The sequence below is a fragment of the Vigna unguiculata genome, chromosome 7 (assembly GCF_004118075.2).
Source record: "Vigna unguiculata cultivar IT97K-499-35 chromosome 7, ASM411807v1, whole genome shotgun sequence".
In the NCBI taxonomy this organism is placed as follows: domain Eukaryota; kingdom Viridiplantae; phylum Streptophyta; class Magnoliopsida; order Fabales; family Fabaceae; genus Vigna; species Vigna unguiculata.
In genome coordinates, this window is record NC_040285.1 from 20055510 (window position 1) to 20075786 (window position 20277).

General features: G+C 36.9%; 1 protein-coding gene across 1 annotated transcript; it reads left to right on the forward strand.

The window, feature by feature from the left end:
- The first annotated feature begins 2653 nt into the window (after positions 1 to 2653).
- On the forward strand, positions 2654 to 3745 carry LOC114192267 (non-specific lipid-transfer protein-like protein At2g13820). The gene is made up of 3 exons (XM_028081928.1): positions 2654 to 3044; positions 3164 to 3274; positions 3474 to 3745. The coding sequence occupies exons 1-3, from the start codon at positions 2726 to 2728 to the stop codon at positions 3602 to 3604; spliced, it is 561 nt and encodes a 186-aa protein (XP_027937729.1). The 5' UTR covers positions 2654 to 2725; the 3' UTR covers positions 3605 to 3745.
- The last annotated feature ends 16532 nt before the right edge of the window (positions 3746 to 20277 follow it).

Here is a 20277-nt window from a genome sequence, read left to right on the forward strand (position 1 = left end):
ACGGATCTTACAAACCCAGGTCTAGACGTTCTTGACTTGGAAATTCACCAAACGTGTAGCACTCGGCTAGCCACTGAACCATGCTCGCCCAGCCACTGGCCTAGGTCTGGAAGTTCCTGACTTAGAAATTCGCCCAACGAGTTTTCGAATCTGCATAATTCTGTAGATCATTGTTCTGCATAATTTTACAGATCAACTCATTCGCTCAGTAGGCTCGCCCAAGGAGTAAGCAAATATGCACAATTATGCAAAAAATGATTTAAGCAAAAAATTATACCTATTCAACCAATCCATATAACTCCAAAACCTCTATAGAGACCATTCGAGTATCAAACATTAATTTTATCAAAATATTCACACCAATTGCATCCAATTGCACCCATAACATACAATTATTCTTAAACAATAGATAAAACCTAAGTATTTATCGTTTTCAAACATCAAAACTCAATTCACATATCAAACACGTCAATCAATTACAGAATAATCATATAATAACATTCTTAACAAGTTTGTGAGACGTGATAGATATTAGCTTCCTTAACTTGAGATACTATACAGACAGTTCATAGAGAGTTCCAATACACCTCACAACCCAACAAAGTCCCCAACTCTCACTAAAAATAACAAGAACATGATCAGAGTGCATCAATAGAACCACTGATCAGTGAAAAAACATAAGGAGAATTCAGAATACACATGTGGTCTAGAATCATCCACATGCAAGGATATTTAGACAAAATCAAAGAAAAGAGAAAAAAATCAACTTACTCTGTTTGAGAAATTGATCATACAGAAACGTAGGGTGTGTTGCAGGGATCCCCTAGCAGTCACTGATTGTTGAACAAATGATTATAGGAGTCAGAAACTTAGAGAGAAGGCAGAGAGGATTTTAGAAACAGTTGTTAAAGAGACAGAGTGTTTATAACTAATGAAACTCGTTTATTAGATTTCTATTTATATGTAAGACTTTTTACTAATAAAATAATTTAGTTCCATTATTTTAAACACTTACTCATTCTAAACTACTATTTTTTAAGTTCTCACATTTTTTATAAAATAATTTTATCCATAGTTCTATTATAATTTTAAGTCTCTTGCAATTGACAGACTGTTAACTATTTTTTAATAACAATTACTTAATAATATATTATAAGTTTTTGCATTATTGTTAAATATAATTTACTTTAAAGTTTGAGTAAATGATGTTGTTCTTATTATTATAATATTTTGTTAATGTTTTAATTTAATCTCATTATTTTTTAAATAAATATACTTCTTTTTATTAATTGTTGATAAGGATGTTACAATTTTCAGATTGTGGAATTTAAAAGATAAATAACTTTTGAAATGTGCACTTTAAATATTATCTTTTTCTTAACTTTAATTTTTAAAAATCAGTTTTGCCTTCCGAATTAGTAAAATCATTTTCGACCGTCAGATCACATAACCTAAAAAGGGTAAAAATGATTTTTTATTCTGTATGAGATGTGGAGAAATATTTATGAAGGTGCAGGAAGAAGGTCTATCGAACGAATACCATAATGTGCCTGAACTTCGTTGGCAATTGCTTCCTAATCTATTTGTGAGTATTTCAAAAACCTCTATCATCCTCTCTAGATAATAACCTCATCACGAATTCTGAAAATTATTACGTTATCTAAAATTATCTTATCAATAAACATAATCAGAATTCACTATTCCAGTTCAAGCACAATCACTATTTTCTAGCCGCCATTTTTTAGACACATTGGAGCCTTTTGGTAACCAACCAAGAGACTACTGAGAACTACTTTTCTTAAACCACACAGAAACAATCACAATACAACTCTTACTGTACTTATTACATATATTAATGAACTTTAACCATACATTAATTCATAAATGAATAAAAATTATCGCCAACTAAAAAAATTTATATTTTTTGTCAATTTTATTTTAAAATTTATTTTAAAAAATATTTATCAATTTTGTTATGTAAAAAAATTACAAAAAATTACTGTTAAATTTTTTACAAAATATTTTGTCTAAAACACTTTTCACAATAAATTTTATAAAAAATACTTACAAATTTTATAATTTTGTAAAAATTAATTATCTACGAAATCTACCGAATAAGATTCTTAAAACAAAATAGCAAAAAATTTTGTTTTGTAAATTCTTCTGAACAAATTTGTAAAAAAAGAAAAAGAAAATCTCATTAGAACTTTTAGTAATGTATAAACCATTTTTATTCTGATGGATTCGTATATTTCGTCATAATTTTAAGACAAAATAGATTTTCCAATTTCGTGTGACTTTCACACAGATCTGCATCAACCTAGGTAGCTGTGAATTCGCAACCATAATTACTAAATCAAAACTCAAATTAGCTTCTCTTGGTACGCTTGGATCTTGCTTAAAAAATATTAAAGTTAATTAGGTCCTTACATCTTGGGGGTGGTAGAGTCAAACATATTCTAGAATATTACGACACTTTCGTATATTAAACAAAACAGTCCATATAGTTATAATTATCGATAATCACTTCCTTTTAAGGAAAAATGTTTTTCCTCGACGTGTCTTTAATCACAAAGGGTAGGCAACCTAATTTACTTGTCTATGTCTTAGAATCAGAACTTCTTTTTCCTCTATATAATAACTCATATACCTCCCACCTTTTTATCCCTATCAGCACACAAATCAGAGTTTGAGATTTCTGATCTGTGAGAAGTTTGTGAATACAATGGCTTTTAGAGGGTTTGTGTTGTGTGTAGTTACGGTTATGGTGGCCACTATGTGGACTCAAAATGCTACTGCTCAATCAGGTTGCACCAGCACACTCACTAGCTTGAGCCCTTGCCTGAACTACATAATGGGAAGTTCTTCAACCCCATCAACTTCATGTTGCTCTCAGCTCTCCACCGTTGTCCAATCTTCACCACAGTGCCTTTGCTCCGTGCTCAATGGTGGTTCCACTTTCGGAATTACCATCAATCAGACTCTTGCTTTGTCTCTCCCTGGCGCTTGTAAAGTTCAAACTCCCCCAGTTAGCCAGTGTCAAGGTAACAATATTAACTAAACTCTTAAGTCTTTTACATCATAAGTAAAACTAAAGCATGAATTGGGTAATAATAAAGTATTGATTTTGTTCTCATGACATGAATTTAATTTGATTATATAGCTGGGAATGGACCAACATCTCCTTCCACTGCTCCAGTTGGTTCTCCTTCTGATTCTTCACCTGAATCCCCTCAAGAATCAATATCACCTTCTGCTTCAGACTTTCCCTCAGGTATTTCATCTTATAACATAAACTCAGAATGAAAGAAAGATGAAAGCCACAAGTTCTGATATACACTTTGTACAGAAACCTTCTAGAGTAATGATATGATCTTCATTGATTCACTTAGTTCAAATAGTTGAGTCGGTTAGTGCATGAACTCGAACAAGAATTGCTGATGTTTTTATTATGTCATTTTGGTGAATTGCAGGTGCAGGATCTAAAACAGTGCCATCAACAGATGGTGGTTCATCTGATGGAAACGCTATTGAAGTCCCCTCTCACATGGTGTTCTATCTTATTGCCGTTGTGTCTTGTGTTTTAACTTTTATCAAGTTCTGATTATTTTTGTGCCAACTGAGATTTGGGTGCTGAAATTTTATGTTTAGAGTTCGTTTGCGTAGCACATATTTGCATGTCCTTGTATAAATAAAAATATTGTTTAGAAGAATTAAATTGATATGAAGTTAATTTTTTTTTCGAGGGATTTGATGTAGAAGTTACTTGTTTGTGCTCATGCACTACTATTTCTTCTTGGTGTAGATTGGTTAGCTACTTTCTTGTTAACTGTTTCTTTCCCATGCAACTAAATTAAGGACACGATTACTTAAACTTATTTATAATAAAATTTATTCAATTTTTTTTAAACTATAATAAGTTCATATATTAATATTTTTATAAAGGTGTGTCGTCATGATATATACCTGTCTTGCAACGATTAACAAGTAATAAAATAAATATTTAAGTTAATTAAGCAGTGTTTTTGCACAAATTGCCTTAGTATAAATCATAATAATTAACTTTAATTATTTGTTAGAAAAAATAAATAAGAAATTGAAAATGAAAATAAAAAATATATATATAATTTCATACAAAGGAAGTGGACAAATTGTGCCTCTTCTTGTCAATGATTCAATAAGCCTCTAACCGCCGCAATAGAAAATGAAGCAAGACGAAGAGAACAGGAAATAAAAGAAAACGATAGAAGATAATGATTCTAAAATTTGCTCGTGCTCGATTGGTTCTTGAATTTTTGCTTTCTCCTTTCTAAATAATTTTTCCGTTATACATGTTAATCAATTTGTTAATAATTTAAACATGTTAATAGAAACTCAAATAAGCGGTTAATTAATTGGTTTTGAAAAGTTTTATGACTTTTACTTAGTATCAATTCTTGATAAGATAGGTTAACTGCTGGTATTTGTGGTGTATTATGTTTGGAATCTTAGTATTTTATTTCTTGTTTCTCTTTTTTATCTGTTTTTACCTTTATCTCGGCATATGTTAGAAATTGATAACCAGGAACGAGGAAAAGTCTATCATTCTCATTCATTGAATAATAAACAATACATCAGTTTATATAGAAAGTGTCCTAGATGAGTGATTCACTCTATATGACTAACAGAACGAATAAAATGTAACAAACTAAATACCATGTATACAAAACAGAATGGAGAGAGAAATAGAAAAGACAAAACTGAGAGATATTCTACTGATATTCTCTAACAGTCCCCCTCAAAATCAAGGTGATTGAAGAATTTCAATGACATTGAGTGTCATAGAGAAGGCAGAGACGACTTCTAAAGAGAGGTTTTGTGAGGAGATCAACAATTTGATTAGTGGCAGAAATGTAAGTCACGTATAAGGTATAAGGACTGATTGAGAACTTTCTCACAAACAAAGAAAATGTCAAGCTCCATATGTTTAGTGCAAGAGTGCAGTACAAGATTGTGAGTAACGGCTACTATGCTTTGATTGTCGCAATGAATCACAAGAGGAGTACATATGATGTGAAGTTCTTTTAGAAGAGACTACAACCATAGAATTTCAAATGTAGTGATACAAGACTTCGATACTCTGCCTCAGCACTAACGTGCAACCAGTGTCTACTTTTTAGATCACTAAGAGATTAAGTTAGGTCCAAAGAAAATACAGGCACTAGAGTTGGACCAACGATCATCTATATTTGATGTCCAATCTGCATCACAATAAGCATTTAAAGTGTAACACCCATTAGTGAGAACTAGGGGTGGGCAAAAAATCTAATTTTATTGATCCAATCAACTTTTGCTCCAATCCAATCCATTTATAATCCATTTTATTAAAAATCCAATCCATTTAAAATCCATTTAATGGATCTAGATTTCAATCTAATCTACATTTTATATATTTTATGGATTGGATATACATTTTATAAATCAAGATTTTTAAATATGGATAATCCAAAAAATCCAATCCAAATTTTCAATTTAAATTCTTAGTTGGGTTAGACTAAAGGTTGAGATGGAGTATGCTAAATTCAGACATGGACAGGCCTTGCTCAACGACTTATACGGATCGGGCAGGCCCGACGACCATAAGAGGTTGGGTAGGCCTAAAGAAATGAATGGGCTAGGCGAGCCCGACAAATCGAACGAGTCAATCGAGCCCAACGATCCAAAAAATTCAAGTGAGCACAATGATCCGAACGGGGCAGCCGGGCCCAATGACTTGATGAGCCAGGTGGGCCCGAAGACCCGAACGGGCCAAGCGGGCCCGAATGGGTCAAGCGGGCTCGAAGAACCGAACGGATCAGGCAGGCCCTAAGACCCGAACAGGTCAGGCAGGCCCCATGACCCGAACGAGTCAGGCGGACGAGCCCGGCGACCCGGACGGGTCTGACTAGCCTATTTGCGTTGTCGACCGTGTTCGTGTTGTCGGGCCCGTCCAGGTCGTCGAGCCCGTTCAGGTTGTCAGGCCTGTTTGGGTTGTCCTGGTCATCGGCCCCGTTCGGGTCGTTGGGCCCGTCCAAGTTGTCAAGCCCATCCGGGACATCCAGGCCTTAATGATACAAGTTTTAAAAAATTCAATTTAAATTTGTTTTATAAAAAATGGATTCTGGATTTTGAACTCTATCCAAATATTAGGATTGGATTTAAATCTTGATCCAAATATTTGGATATGGATTTTAAAAAAATCCAAACTACTTTTGCTAAAAAAATGGATTTGGGTCAAAAATTTAATCCAATTATTTAGATCTAAAATGGATGTGGATTGGATCATTAAAAATCCAATCCATGCCCACCCCTAGTGAGAACAACAGGACGTAGGTGTAATTCATAAGTTAGAGTTCCTTTTAAGTAGCGAAGGATGCATTTTATAGCTTTCCAATGTTCCAATAAAGGTTGGGTGATGAAGGCATGACCACCTCCTTAGAAGCTCCCTCAAGAAGGATCACTAGAAGCATGTCTAGAGGGGAGTCTTCTATTCCATCACCTTTATCTTTGTTTTGCATTACTTTAGTTTGAATTCCCTAAGTTGGTTTCTAATTGATTTATTTTGGTTGACTTGTTGACTTTGATCCAAAGTTGACCTTTGACCAAGATTAGATTAACTTAAACCAACATGCTAATCCTTGTTTGTCTTGTTTTGTAGGTAATTAAGAGAAAGTAGAGCATGGCTAGGTGGCACTTGGTGATTGGAGCACTTGGATGAAGTGGAAGAGAGAGGAAAGCAAAAAGCATAAAGCAAAAGCAAAAGTAGACATGTACCTTGTCTCCTTTTGACTTTGTGGTTTATGCCTTAGAAGGTCACTTGGTCTCCTTCCTCTTTTGGCCTAGAATCCTCATGGGAATGCCTCCACCAATCATCTTCCTTCACTTGGCCAAGACTCACTCTCACATTAGGTTTAGGGTTTGCTAGTTAATCCTTTTTCATGTTTTTGTATTTGCTAAAGGATCCCTATGAACTCCTATTTAAAGGGTGCTCCTTGTCTTGTAAAAGGGTTGATCATTTTGTTTCTAAACTATTGTGTTTCAACCTTTAAATTTTCGTGAGCTCTCCTTCCTAGAAGTGAACTCACCTTTGCCTTATCTTGCTTGCAAGTGGCGGCACCATCACTCATCTCTAGGACTTGGTTGGCTTAGATCCCCCCCTATGAGTGGCGTGCTTCTTCCATGCTTCATCTTCTATGCTTTCCATTTTTAATGTTTCTTCTTTCATTTTGGTTCTTTAAGTGTTTTTAATGTTGTGTGAGTTTAAGCTTGAATCCAACTCTCTTCTTCCTTTCATGAGCTTGAGAAATGAACCTTCACATCCAGATAGCTTGCTATCTTAATGTGCAGTGGGAATTTTCAAAAAGCTTTCTTAAATAACTTCACCATATTCATAACTCTAAAAGGAAACAAGATAATCCTTCATCATTTGGTATCTAGAGCTTTGGTTGTCCTTGAATATGGTGTTTTCATGTTCTAACCTTGTCTTGTGTAGCTATCTTTGAATGGTCCACATAAAAACAGTGCTGGCAGCAACGTGTGCGTTTTTGAAAAGGAAACTGCAGCTAGCTCAGTGGTCCAAAAATAACGTTCTTTATATCAAAAGAAAGCTCTGTGAGTCTAGTTTCCAACAAAAAAAGAATTAACGCATTTGGAGTTCTGTGGAGAGAGTTATGATTAAATGAGTGAGCAAAGGTCAGAGCTGCCGAGAATACGAAAAACAACGTTTTCAGGTTATGTTGTGGCAATTTTGGCTTCGGTTTTGGACTCTTTTGCTCCTAAATGTGGTTGGATAACATGTCTTTTGATGCTTACTCTTTGAGCCTCAAATCCATGAGTTTAAATGCATGATAGCTACATGTTTGTGTCTTTGTGTATGTCATGTTGAGTCTTTAAATGTGTCTAACTTTTGCTTGAGTCTCTTGTCATATGCTTCTTTGAGTTTTCTTGTTTTTGTTTCTAAGTTTTTGAACTATTGCTTGAGATCTATGCCTTGTGTTGTTGTATGCTCCTTGAAATTGATTTTGACCTAATTTTAAGGAACTAAGTGTTCAAGACACCCTAAAACATCCTTCTCATCATTTTAAGTACCTAGTTTTGAAAAGAAAAAGTGTTTTCAAGACCAAAAACAGTTTGGCCGAGAGCTTTTACAATGCTTGGTGAATCCATTTGGCCATTTTTACTAGGTGTTATGCTACCAAAATTTATACTTGGATTTTGGGTAATATTGGCAAATTAGTTCCATGCTTTGACTTGGTTATGATCTTTCATGGTGTATGCATAATTTGAGGTATAATCTTGGCTTGTTCAAATGCTTTCCATAGAGTCCTTAAAAGTGTTTTTCATTGTTTTAGTCTTGTTCAAGTTGTCTTTAAAAAAACAAGTTTCCTTAGAAGTTAAACTTTCTTGTTTTTTTTAGCTTTGCTTGCTTGTCTTTAGGTAATCCTTGTTTTGTCTTAGTAGTTTTCTTTTCCTTGTCTTCCTAGAGTGTTGTGGCCGAGCCACTTGTTTGAGCTTTGAAAAGGTTTTCATCTCTTTAAAGGTGTTTTCACTTGTTTGGAAGGTTTTTGAGTGCTAGCCTTGCTTGTGTGCTTTGGGAGTGTGATCAAAAACACTTGGGTGCTTGAGAAGACCACACTTGGTCTTGGGTTTGGAATTTTTTGTTAGCTAACCTCTTCCTTGTCTCGGTTTTTGGTGAGTATTTGGTGTAGGAACATGAATATGGATCCAATCTTGGAGGTAGAAGAAGAGGAGGAGTCGGTCTCACCTTATTCCCCTCCCATGGTGACTTCTATGGCCCAAGAAAGTGAACAAATGACCCTTTCCAACATCTTACGTGAGATGAAAGTGAGTAGGAGAGAAACTTTTGACCAATTGAGGGCGGATAGGAGGCAAAGTGAGATCTTCCTACAAGAGCACATCCAAAGACTTGAGCTTAGGGAAGATGAGAGGAGAAGGAGGAGGTCCTCTTCCGAGGACTCTAGCCATGGTGGAAGAAGAAAAAGACACGGCTATGATGGTGGTGGAAGGCGCAATCAACTCCCACAAAGACAACCTCCACCAATCAAGATTCCAAAGTTCAAGGGGGAGAATGATCCAAACCTCTACATAGAGTGGGAGCAAAAAGTGGACCAAATCTTCAATATTCATTTAGTTAGTGATCAAGAACAAGTAGATTTAGTAGTTTTAGAATTTGAAGATTATGCCATGACATAGTGGCATCAATTGTGTATGGACAATATTAACCAAGAGCCACCCGCGGCCTCTTGGATGGACATTAAAACTTTGATGCGCGCGAGATTTGTTCCTTCCTACTATAGGAGGGAGACTCTTTTGAAGCTCCAAAGGCTTCAACAAGGGTCTATGTGTGTGAATGAATATTTTAAAATGATGGAGTCCATTCTTCTCAAAGTAGGACTCCAATTTGAAAGTGAAGAAGAAAAGGTAGCTAGATTTGTGAGTGGTCTTAGAAGAGAAGTTCAAGATGTAGTTGAGTTATATGAGTATTCCACTCTTGACAAAATTTTACACTTGGCCTTAAAAGTTGAAAGTCAATTGAAAAAGAAACAAGAGGCCAAGAGGAATACTTCATACAATGAATACTACTCTAGAACTTGGAAAGGAAAAGAAAGAAAGGATGAGAAACCACCTTCCAAAGACCACCCACCTAGGACTAATTCGTCTAGAACCTCCCATGAAAGTGCAAACTCTTCTCAAAGTTCAAGAACTAGTTCCATAAAATGTTTTAAGTGTTTGGGCTATGGTCGCATTGCTTCAAATTGCCCAACAAAGAGGAACATGATCTTGAACCCTAAAGGAGAGGTTGAAAGTGAACATTCTTCTCCCCCCTCCCCTAAAAGTTCTTCCTCCCACACTTCTTCACAATCTTCAAGTGAGGATGAAATCAAACCTAATGAAGGAGGTTTGTTGGTGGTTAGGCACATGCTAGGCCAAGTGCCTAAAGAATTTGAAAACCAAAGAGAAAATATTTTTCACTCAAGGTGCCAAATCAACAATAAAACTTGCTCCCTCATAATTGATAGTGGAAGTTGTGTTAATGTGGCTAGCACAAGGGTTGTGGACAAGCTTGGCTTGAAAACCATCCCTCATGCTAAGCCCTATAAGCTTTCTTGGCTTAGTGAGGAAGGTGAGATTAAAGTGGACAAACAAGTCCTTATTAACTTCTCCATTGGAAACTACAAAGATGAGGTATTATGTGACTTAGTGCCCATGGAAGCAACCCACATTTTATTAGGAAGGCCATGGCAATTTGATAGGAAAGCTTTTCATGATGGCCATGCCAACAAATTTACATTTAGCTTCCAAGGCAAAAAAATCACATTACTACCTCTTTCACCAAGAGAAGTCAATGAGGACCAATTGCAAATGATAAAGAAAAGAAAAGAAGAGAAGGCGCAAAAGAAGGCGCAAGGGCATGGTAATGAGTCCAAGAAGAGCATGATCACCCTCAAAGGGGTGAAGAAGGTAATGCTTGCCCAAAAACCCATCTTAGCCCTCCCTAACTTCTCCAAAACTTTTGAAATTGAGTGTGATGCATCCAATGTAGGCATTGGGGTCGTGCTTCTCCAAGAAGGGCACCCCATAGCCTATTTTAGTGAGAAACTCAAGGGGAGTCACATCAACTACTCCACCTATGACAAAGAGCTTTATGCTCTTGTGAGAACTTTGCAAACTTGGCAACACTATCTTCTTTCAAAGGAGTTTGTGATACATAGTGACCATGAGTCACTCAAATTTTTGAAAAGCCAAGGCAAGCTAAACAAGAGACATGCTAGGTGGGTAGAGTTCTTAGAGCAATTCCCATATGTGATCAAACATAAGTAAGGAAAGGCTAACATTGTGGCGGATGCACTTTCAAGAAGGCATTCCCTCCTTTCAATTCTTGAAACTAAATTTCTTAGTTTTGATCATATTAAGGAATTGTATCCAAGGGATGTTGATTTCTCCTCCATTCATAGTGAGTGCCACCAAGGGGCTTACAAAGACTTTTACCTTCTCAATCAATATCTTTTCAAAGGTAAGAGACTTTGCATTCCCCAAGGTTCCTTAAGAGCCTCACTCATTAGAGAGGCACATGAGGGAGGATTAATGGGGCATTTTGGGCCAAACAAGACTTTGGAACCAAGAAAGGGAGGATGATGAAGGCATGACCACCTCCTTAGAAGCTCCCTCAAGAAGGATCACTAGAAGCATGTCTAGAGGGGAGTATTCTATTCCATCACCTTTATCTTTGTTTTGCATTACTTTAGTTTGAATTCCCTAAGTTGGTTTCTAATTGATTTATTTTGGTTGACTTGTTGACTTTGATCCAAAGTTGACCTTTGACCAAGATTAGATTAACTTAAACCAACATGCTAATCCTTGTTTGTCTTGTTTTGTAGGTAATTAAGAGAAAGTAGAGCATGGCTAGGTGGCACTTGGTGATTGGAGCACTTGGATGAAGTGGAAGAGAGAGGAAAGCAAAAAGCATAAAGCAAAAGCAAAAGTAGACATGTACCTTGTCTCCTTTTGCCTTTGTGGTTTATGCCTTAGAAGGTCACTTGGTCTCCTTCCTCTTTTGGCCTAGAATCCTCATGGGAATGCCTCCACCAATCATCTTCCTTCACTTGGCCAAGACTCACTCTCACATTAGGTTTAGGGTTTGCTAGTTAATCCTTTTTCATGTTTTTGTATTTGCTAAAGGACCCCTATGAACTCCTATTTAAAGGGTGTTCCTTGTCTTGTAAAAGGGTTGATCATTTTGTTTCTAAACTATTGTGTTTCAACCTTTAAATTTTCGTGAGCTCTCCTTCCTAGAAGTGAACTCACCCTTGCCTTATCTTGCTTGCAAGTGGTGGCACCATCACTCATCTCTAGGGCTTGGTTGGCTTAGATCCCCCTCTATGAGTGGCGTGCTTCTTCCATGCTTCATCTTCTATGCTTTCCATTTTTAATGTTTCTTCTTTCATTTTGGTTCTTTAAGTGTTGTTAATGTTGTGTGAGTTTAAGCTTGAATCCAACTCTCTTCTTCCTTTCATGAGCTTGAGAAATGAACCTTCACATCTAGATAGCTTGCTATCTTAATGTCCAGTGGAAATTTTCAAAAAGCTTTCTTAAATAACTTTACCATATTCATAACTCTAAAAGGAAACAAGATAATCCTTCATCATTGGGCCATAAATTGACATACTTTGTTGACACTATAGCTGAGATCAGGCCGTGTAATAGTAACATATTGTAATGCTCTAACTATAGAATGATAAAGAAGAGGATCATCCATATCTTCGGACCTAAGTTTAGATAATTTCAATCCTCCTTGAAGAGGAGTGGATATGCCTTTTGCATCAATTATACCAGCTTTAGCAAGAAGATCACAATGTATTTGGATTGAGATAACAACAGAGAACCATTAGAGTACCTTTTTACCTCAATGCCAAGGAAGTAGTCAAGATCACCCAATTGTTTGAGAGCAAAAACAAAATGCAGTTTGGAAATGACAGCTTGTAGGAGTGAAGGAGAAGAACCTGTCAAAATAATATCATCAACATATATCAATACATAAAGACAATCAGCGGTGGTATTGAGAACCAATAGGGATGGGTCACATTTGTTGTGAACAAACCCAAAGCTCATGAGAGTGGAAGTGAGTCTCTCGTACCAAGCTCGGGGAGCTTGTTTCAAACCATAAATTGATTTTTGGAGTTTGCACGAGACTAGAATCAAAGGGAAGAAATCCAAGTGGAGGATCCATGTAAACCTCTTCTTGAAGAACATCGTTCAAGAAGGCATTATTAACATCAATTTGTTAAAGAGACCACTAATTGGTGAGAGCAAGTGTGAGAATGATGCGAACGTAACAGGTTTTATAACTGGAGAGAAAGTTTTTGTGTAATCACAATCATACTCTTGATGAAAACCCTTTGCTACCAGGCGTGCTTTATACTTATCGATAGTCCCATCAACATTTTTTTTAACACGAAATATCCATTTGCATCCAATCGACTTTCGGCCAGGAGGAAGAGAGGTGAGAGTCCACGTGTTATTAGCCATTAATACATCATATTCCTCTTGCATAGTTATCCGCCAAATAGGAGAAGACAAGGCATGCTTGAGAGAAGCTGGTTCAGTAATAGCTAGAAGTAGAGTGGGATACTGTTTGGGCTTAACAATCCCTGATTTGGAGCGAGTTTGCATAGGATGAATGGAACTTGTGGAGGGAACAATGGGTGGAGGCAAAAGAGATGACCTAGTAGTGTTAGTAGAAAGAGAAATTAAGGGTGAGACAGGACTTACAGCAGAAGATTCAAGAGAAGCATGCTGAATGGGAGAGGGAGGACCAACATTGGGAAGAATTCCGAGAGGAATGGTGCGTGAGTGAGAAGCCAAAGGTGAAGGAGATAGTGTTTGAGAAAGAAAAGGGAAGGTACTTTCATCAAAGATAACATCCTTTGAAATAAAAAAGTTTTCCATGGACATCAAGACATTTACATCCCTTGTTACAAGATGAATAACCTAGAAAAGTGCAAAGAGTGGACCAAAACCGGAGTTTGTGAGTGTGATAGGGTCGGGTGTGTGGATAACAAGCACAACCAAAAGTTTTAAGAAAATTGTAATCATAGTGTTTGTTGAAAATGGTGCAATAAGGTAATCTATGAGGAGAGGCGGAAGTTGGGAGTCTTAATGAGATAGACAGCGGTGTGAAAAGCATGATCCCAAAATTTCAATGGGAGGGAAGCTTGTGAGAGGAGAGTGAGTCCCATATCAACAATGTGACGATGTTTGCGTTCAACAAGGCCATTTTGATGATGTGTATGGGGCAAATGAAGCGATGATGAATACCTAAGGAGTTGAGAAAAGGAGTGAAGGGACGAAATTCACCTCCCCAATCAGTTTGCACTTCTTTGATTTTTTGGTTTAATTGCAATTCGGCCATGGATTGAAACTGTTTGAAAATATGTAAGGTGTTGGATTTACTTTTGAGAAAATAAATCCAAGTATAGCAACTATGAGCATCAACAAAAGATACATAGTAACTATAACCCAAGGATGAAGTGACATGAGAGGGCCCCCAAAGATCATATAAAATTAGTTGTAAAGGAAGAGTATAAAGAGTAGAAGAAGGAGAAGTGGAAAATTGGTGAGATTTTCCCATACAACATGCTACACAAAAATCCACTGATGTTTTATTGATGGAGGACACATTACAAGCTTTAAGAACATGATTTAAGATAGTAAGAGATGGATGGCCAAGCCTATTATGCCATTTGGAATATAAACTAAGTTTTTGATTGGTGATAGTTGAGGACGCAGAACTTGAAGAAGTAGGACTGGAAGACTCAGTACGTGAAGACGGAGAACTGGAAGACGTAGTGGACGGGGCAACAAGGGAGAGACATGGTGACGCAGGCACAATGTAGGGGAGCAAAGGCAGCAGAAATTGATATAACCCATCTGAACTAAGAGACCCTTTTAATAAAATGGAATCATCAACCTGAGATTTAACAAAACAAACAAAAGGATGAAACTCAAAATAAACACAATTATCACGAGCAAACCTACTAACACTAACAAGATTTTTGTTGAGAGGGGGCATATGTAATAAGTTTGTAAGACATAGGGTAACAGAAGGATTTGTATTGGATTGAAAGGAAGCAGAACCAGACAACTGAACGAGCAAACCTTGTCCATTTCCTAAGAAGACATTCACTTCACCATGTGAAGCAATTGCATCTGTTAAATTGGTTGCATCAGGGGTGAGATGATGAGAGGTGCCAGAATCAATGTACCAATTTTGAGATTATCGAATGGGTGACTGAATTGATGCAGAATAAGCAGAAGCATTGGATGGAGAAGGTTGATGAGGAGTAGGTAGCAGCGGAGCACGAGGTGGCGCGAGTAGGGGTGCTTGTTGAGATGGATAGAAAGACGAGGGTTGAACCGGATACTCCTATTGACTAAAATTAGGATTGAACTGATGATAGCAGATGGAGGTGTCATGCCCATGTTTGTGACACACTTGGCACTGAATGGAGCCTCGACCAGTTCGACCAACCCGACGACCACGATAGCCTCAACCTAGTTGAAAATAGTTGCGACAAGAGGATTGAAAGGAGGTGAAGGTGGTTGAATCAAGTTGAACATTGTGCATAGAAGGTGTTTGTGAATTTGTGTGAGTAAGATTGAGTGAGCCGGTGGTGTCCAGGGTTTTGAATTGTTCAAGCCGCGCCTCTGAGCAACAAGGAGCGATTCAATTTCATCAAATGTGAACAACTCTGATTTGTTATTGAGGAGTGAGATGAAGGATTCATATTCAGCTGAAAGACCTTCAACAAGAATATCCAATTGTTCATGTTTAGGCACATGATCCCTAATAGATGTGAGAGCATCAACAAGAACTTTGATGCAAAGAAGAAACTCATTGATGGATTTGTCCCCTTACTTCAGGGTACGTAACTCGGTGCGAAGTTGCCAAGCTTTGGCTCAAGTTTGGGAGTTAAAGTAAGAGTGAAACTTCTCCCAAAGTTGAAACGCATGGGTGCACCCAATGAGGAAGATTGTAGCCAGGATAAAAGGAGTTGATCTTGAGTTTCCCAAAGACTGAAATCAAAGTTTTGAGTAGCTGTATGTAGGGATGTCAACGGGACGGGTAGGGCATGGGTAGTAGCTCCCCCGTATCCTATCCGTTGGATAAATATTTCTCCCGTACCCGTATCCATCGGGTATCCGTTATGCGGTTACCCGCCTATTTTTTCATATCCGTGGGTATCCACGGGTACCCACGGGTATTTATAAAAAATTTAAAAAAACAAATATTTAACCATAATTAGTGCTTGGATCAACAAGTCCCCTTTCTCCGATTAATTCTTGAAAAACAAACAAATAAAAAAATCATTAACAATTTATATTGTAGTTTATTTTTGAATGAAATATTAAAGAAATTACTAACTTCATCAATGTCCACCTCTTGCAACATTGTATAAAGTTTCATGTTGTCCAATTTTAATCTAGAAGAGCCTGAAAAACATAAGAAGTTTATTAAAAATTTCTAACAATCACTTAATTAAAATATCTAAGTAAAAGTGCTAATTTCATTGGTCCATAACCAATTTAGGAGACACATTAATGTCTCCACAGTATCTGGAAGTAATCTACTCCGTTGTGGGGTAAGAATCTGACCACCATTACGGAATGAAGACTCATAATGTTTTTTACTAATATATATATATATATATATATATATATATATATATATATATATATATATATATATATATAAGGGTATTTTTTTGAATTAAAGTTTAGCGGGTACGAGTATCCACGGGTGCGGATACTATGATACCCGTACCCGGCCCATTAACATGCGGGTATCAAAAATACTCGTACCCGCGGGTAGCGGGTATCCATTTTTAATATTTGTTTCCTACCCGTTGCAAATTTTATCTGCAGATACTTATGGGTACAGATTTTTTTGACATACCTAGTTGTTTGACAATCAGATGTTGTGAGGAACTGAGGTGGTATTTGAGGATTAACCACGTAGCGGTGAAGGCGGTGGACTTTAATTACGGGCTCCACCTGTTGCTTCCAAAGGAGAAAATTTGTGTCAGTAAGTTTCTTAAATATATTATACGAGAAAAGGACACGTGAAGAGGTAGTCTTGGGTTTTAAGGGGTACCCATTGTGAGCACAAAGAAAGAAAGGCACCAGGATTGAAAAAAAAATTATTTATTTAGCTCTAGATAGCATGTTATAAATTGATAACTAGGAATGAGGAAAAGTCTATGATTCTCATTCATTCAATGATGAAAAATACATTAGTTTATATATAAAGTGTCCCAAATGAGTAACTCACTCTATATGACTAACAGAAAGAATAAAATGTAACAGATTGAATACCACGTATACAAAATAGAATGGAGAGAGAAACAAAAGACAAAACAGAAAGATATTCTACTGATATTCTCTAACAGAATAGTATCATATGATTAATAAAAAATTAATGTTTTTTTTCATTTCTAATTCATTCAAGGTATCAATTTCTCTCAAAAGTGATGATAAAATTATCATATGACACAAAAGGATTTACATACTATAAAATGTTGAAACTTATGAAGTTTCTTGAAGGTGATGATATTTTAATGATATTTTGTTAAGAAGTACTAACAATAAACAAACTTATTAAGAAACCAGATGATTTATTCACAGGGTCACTTCACCTTGGAAGAGAACGAATATAAGATTCGCACCTTATGTAACACAAAGAAAGGGCAAAGACCGTAACGAAGAGAGGTCGCGCAGTCCGCTTGGGCCACATTTTAATATGGAGCAATCAAAAATAATGGACGACGAAGAGATAGCCAAGTATCTATGTCGGTCCAGTGCCACCAACAAACTCTTAGGAGGCAACATGAATGTTTGGTGCAAGTTTCACCGATTTCCAACCATGATACTCTATTGCTTCATGCAAGTAAATATGCTAGCAACATTGTTAGCCAAGGGGTTTTTGCAGAAGTATTTGGTTGAAATAAAGGGGGAAGGTCAGACAAAGTAAACCTCAGCAAAAGAACCTCATGAGGTGCCCATCAAGGGAGATTTCAACTTACTCTTAGGAAGACCATTTATCAACAAGTTGTGAGCTGATATATCAATGTCCATTTGAAAATGAAATTTCCCATAAATGAAGGCAGGGTATTCACGATGAAAGTAAATCAAGAAACAGCTTAGAAGTACTACAAAGACAGTCTCATAACTCAACGACGAACCATGTATCACATAACAACAACAGGAGCACCTACGAATGCAAAGTTGGACGCAAGGATAGTGCACAAGGACAAAAGACCTCAACTAATGGGAGAGGTAAAAGATGTGGTCGTACAAGGTTGAACGTTGAAGGTAGGGGTCACCTAAAGCCAATCTTGGAGGCCCAAATTATGGATGTGTTATGATCAAACTCTGTTTCATCGCGTGGATTGTTGCCGATATGATTGGCATTAACCTAGACTTTTTGTGTCATAAACTCAATATAAATTCAAATGCAAAGGCAAAGGTTCAGAGATGACGTCGGCTGGTAGGTGAACAAATACAAACGCAGCTGAAGAGGTTCAAAAACTCTTAGAGGCTAGGAACATTAGGAAATTCAATATCCCACCTAGCTGGCTAACGTGGTAATGATAAAGAAATCTAGTAGAAAGTGAAGAATGTGCGTCGAATTCACAGATATGAATGATGCATGTCCTAAGGATCTGTCCTTTCTACCCAGTATTGACGCCTTAGTAGACAACGCATCTGGATGTGCGTTATTAAGTTTCCTGGACATATATTCTAGATATAACCAGGTAAAGATGCATCTACTAGATGAAGACAAGACATCATTCATGGGCGAAATGTCTAATTATTGTTATAAGGTAATGTCGTTTGGACTGAAAATTGCGGAAGCTACCTACCAACGTGTGATGAATAGAATACTTATCCTTATGATGGAGAGGAATGTACAAGCATATGTCGATGATATGGTAGTGACCTTGACGGAGGGAGATCATCACCAAATGGATTTGATGGAGTTATTTGCAACAATAAACAAATATCAACTCAAGCTAAACCCCGTCAAAATATGTGTTCGGGGTCAAAGCCAACAAGCTTTTAGAATTCTTGCTCATAGAAAGAAGTGTTGAGGCTAACCTGGATAAGTGTGTCGCCATTATACGAATGTGAAGCCTGACAAATGTAAAAGAAGTGCAGCGGTTACAGGAATAATGGCCGCCCTTTCCAGGTTCTTAGTCAAAGGAGGGGATAAAGGGTTTCCATACTTTTAGTGTTTAAGGAGAAATGATAAATTCCAATGAACTGATCAATGTGAGGCATCATTTTAGCAATTGAAGGAATATTTGATCAAACCTCTAAAAGGCAGTGTGTTTAAAATATACATTTCAGTAACCAATAATGCAATCAGTTCAGTGTTAGTACAGGACATGAACAAGGAGCAAAAATTAATATATTTCGTGATGAAAGTGCTTTGTGCCGCAGAGGTTCGATATTCTACACTTGAAAAGACAACATTTACAGTCATAGTAACAACACATCGACTTAGACACTATTTTTAGAATCATGGAGTATAAGTAATGACTGACCTACCTGTAAAACAGGTCTTATAGAAACTTGACATATTTGGGAGGTTGGTGAAATGGGCAGTAGAACTCTCAGAAAACAACATCCAGTATGAGCCTAGAGGACCAATTAAGTTACATGTTTTATCTTTTTTTTTTTGTGGAACTCACAACTCCTATAGAACCTGAATCCAAAGACCCAATGCAGTGGATTATATTTGTCGACGATGCATCCACTTTGAAAGGAAGTGGAGTAGGCATGGTCCTTAAGATTTGTGTTCAAAGCCAACAATAATCAGGTTGAATACGAAGCCTTAATAGTAAGAATATTACTAGCAAAAGAGATGGAAATTCCAAGGTTGATGGTCAAATGTGACTCGATGTTGGTTGTAGTCAAGTTAGAGGAGAATTTCATGCTAAGGATCCACAATTGGCCTGGTATTTGGAATTTGTTAATGTCATTACTAAGGGTTTTGCTACTTTTGAGTAGGTATATGTCCTTAGGGAGCAAAACTGTCCAGTAGATCTTTTGTCAAAACTGGCTAGTTGCACAAAACCAAAACAATATAAATCGACAATCAAGGAAACTCTTGTCACTCCTCAGATAGAAGTAACGGAAGGCTACCAAATAATGGCCTTACAAGGGCAATGGCAGGAGTCATGATGATGCCAATCAAAAGGTACATGGCCAATGGGAAATTACCCGGTGATGCTTGGGAAGCCAATTATATTAAGAAAAATGCAAGTAGGTACACTTTTCTAGATAGAAACTTGTTTCGGTTTGGATATTCCCGTCCTCTCCTAATTTGTGTGGATAGAATTGAAGTAGCGCGTATCATGACTTACTTGCATGAAGGCATATTTGGAAACCACATCGAAGGAAGAACTTTAATGATTACCTTAAATACGTAAAAAAGTGTTGTCAATGTTAGAGACATGTAGACTAGACTTGGGCCCCTCCTAAGGTGTTTCACTCAATCAATACACCATGGTCATTCCATACTTTGGGAATAAACATCTTGTGTCCTTTTCCACGGGCAATTCAAGAACTTAAATTCTTGATTCTAGTTGTCGAATATTTTATGAAATGGATTGAAGCAGAGCCTATGAGAGTTATCACGGAAAACAAGGTAAAAGAGTTTATATGAAAAAAATATAA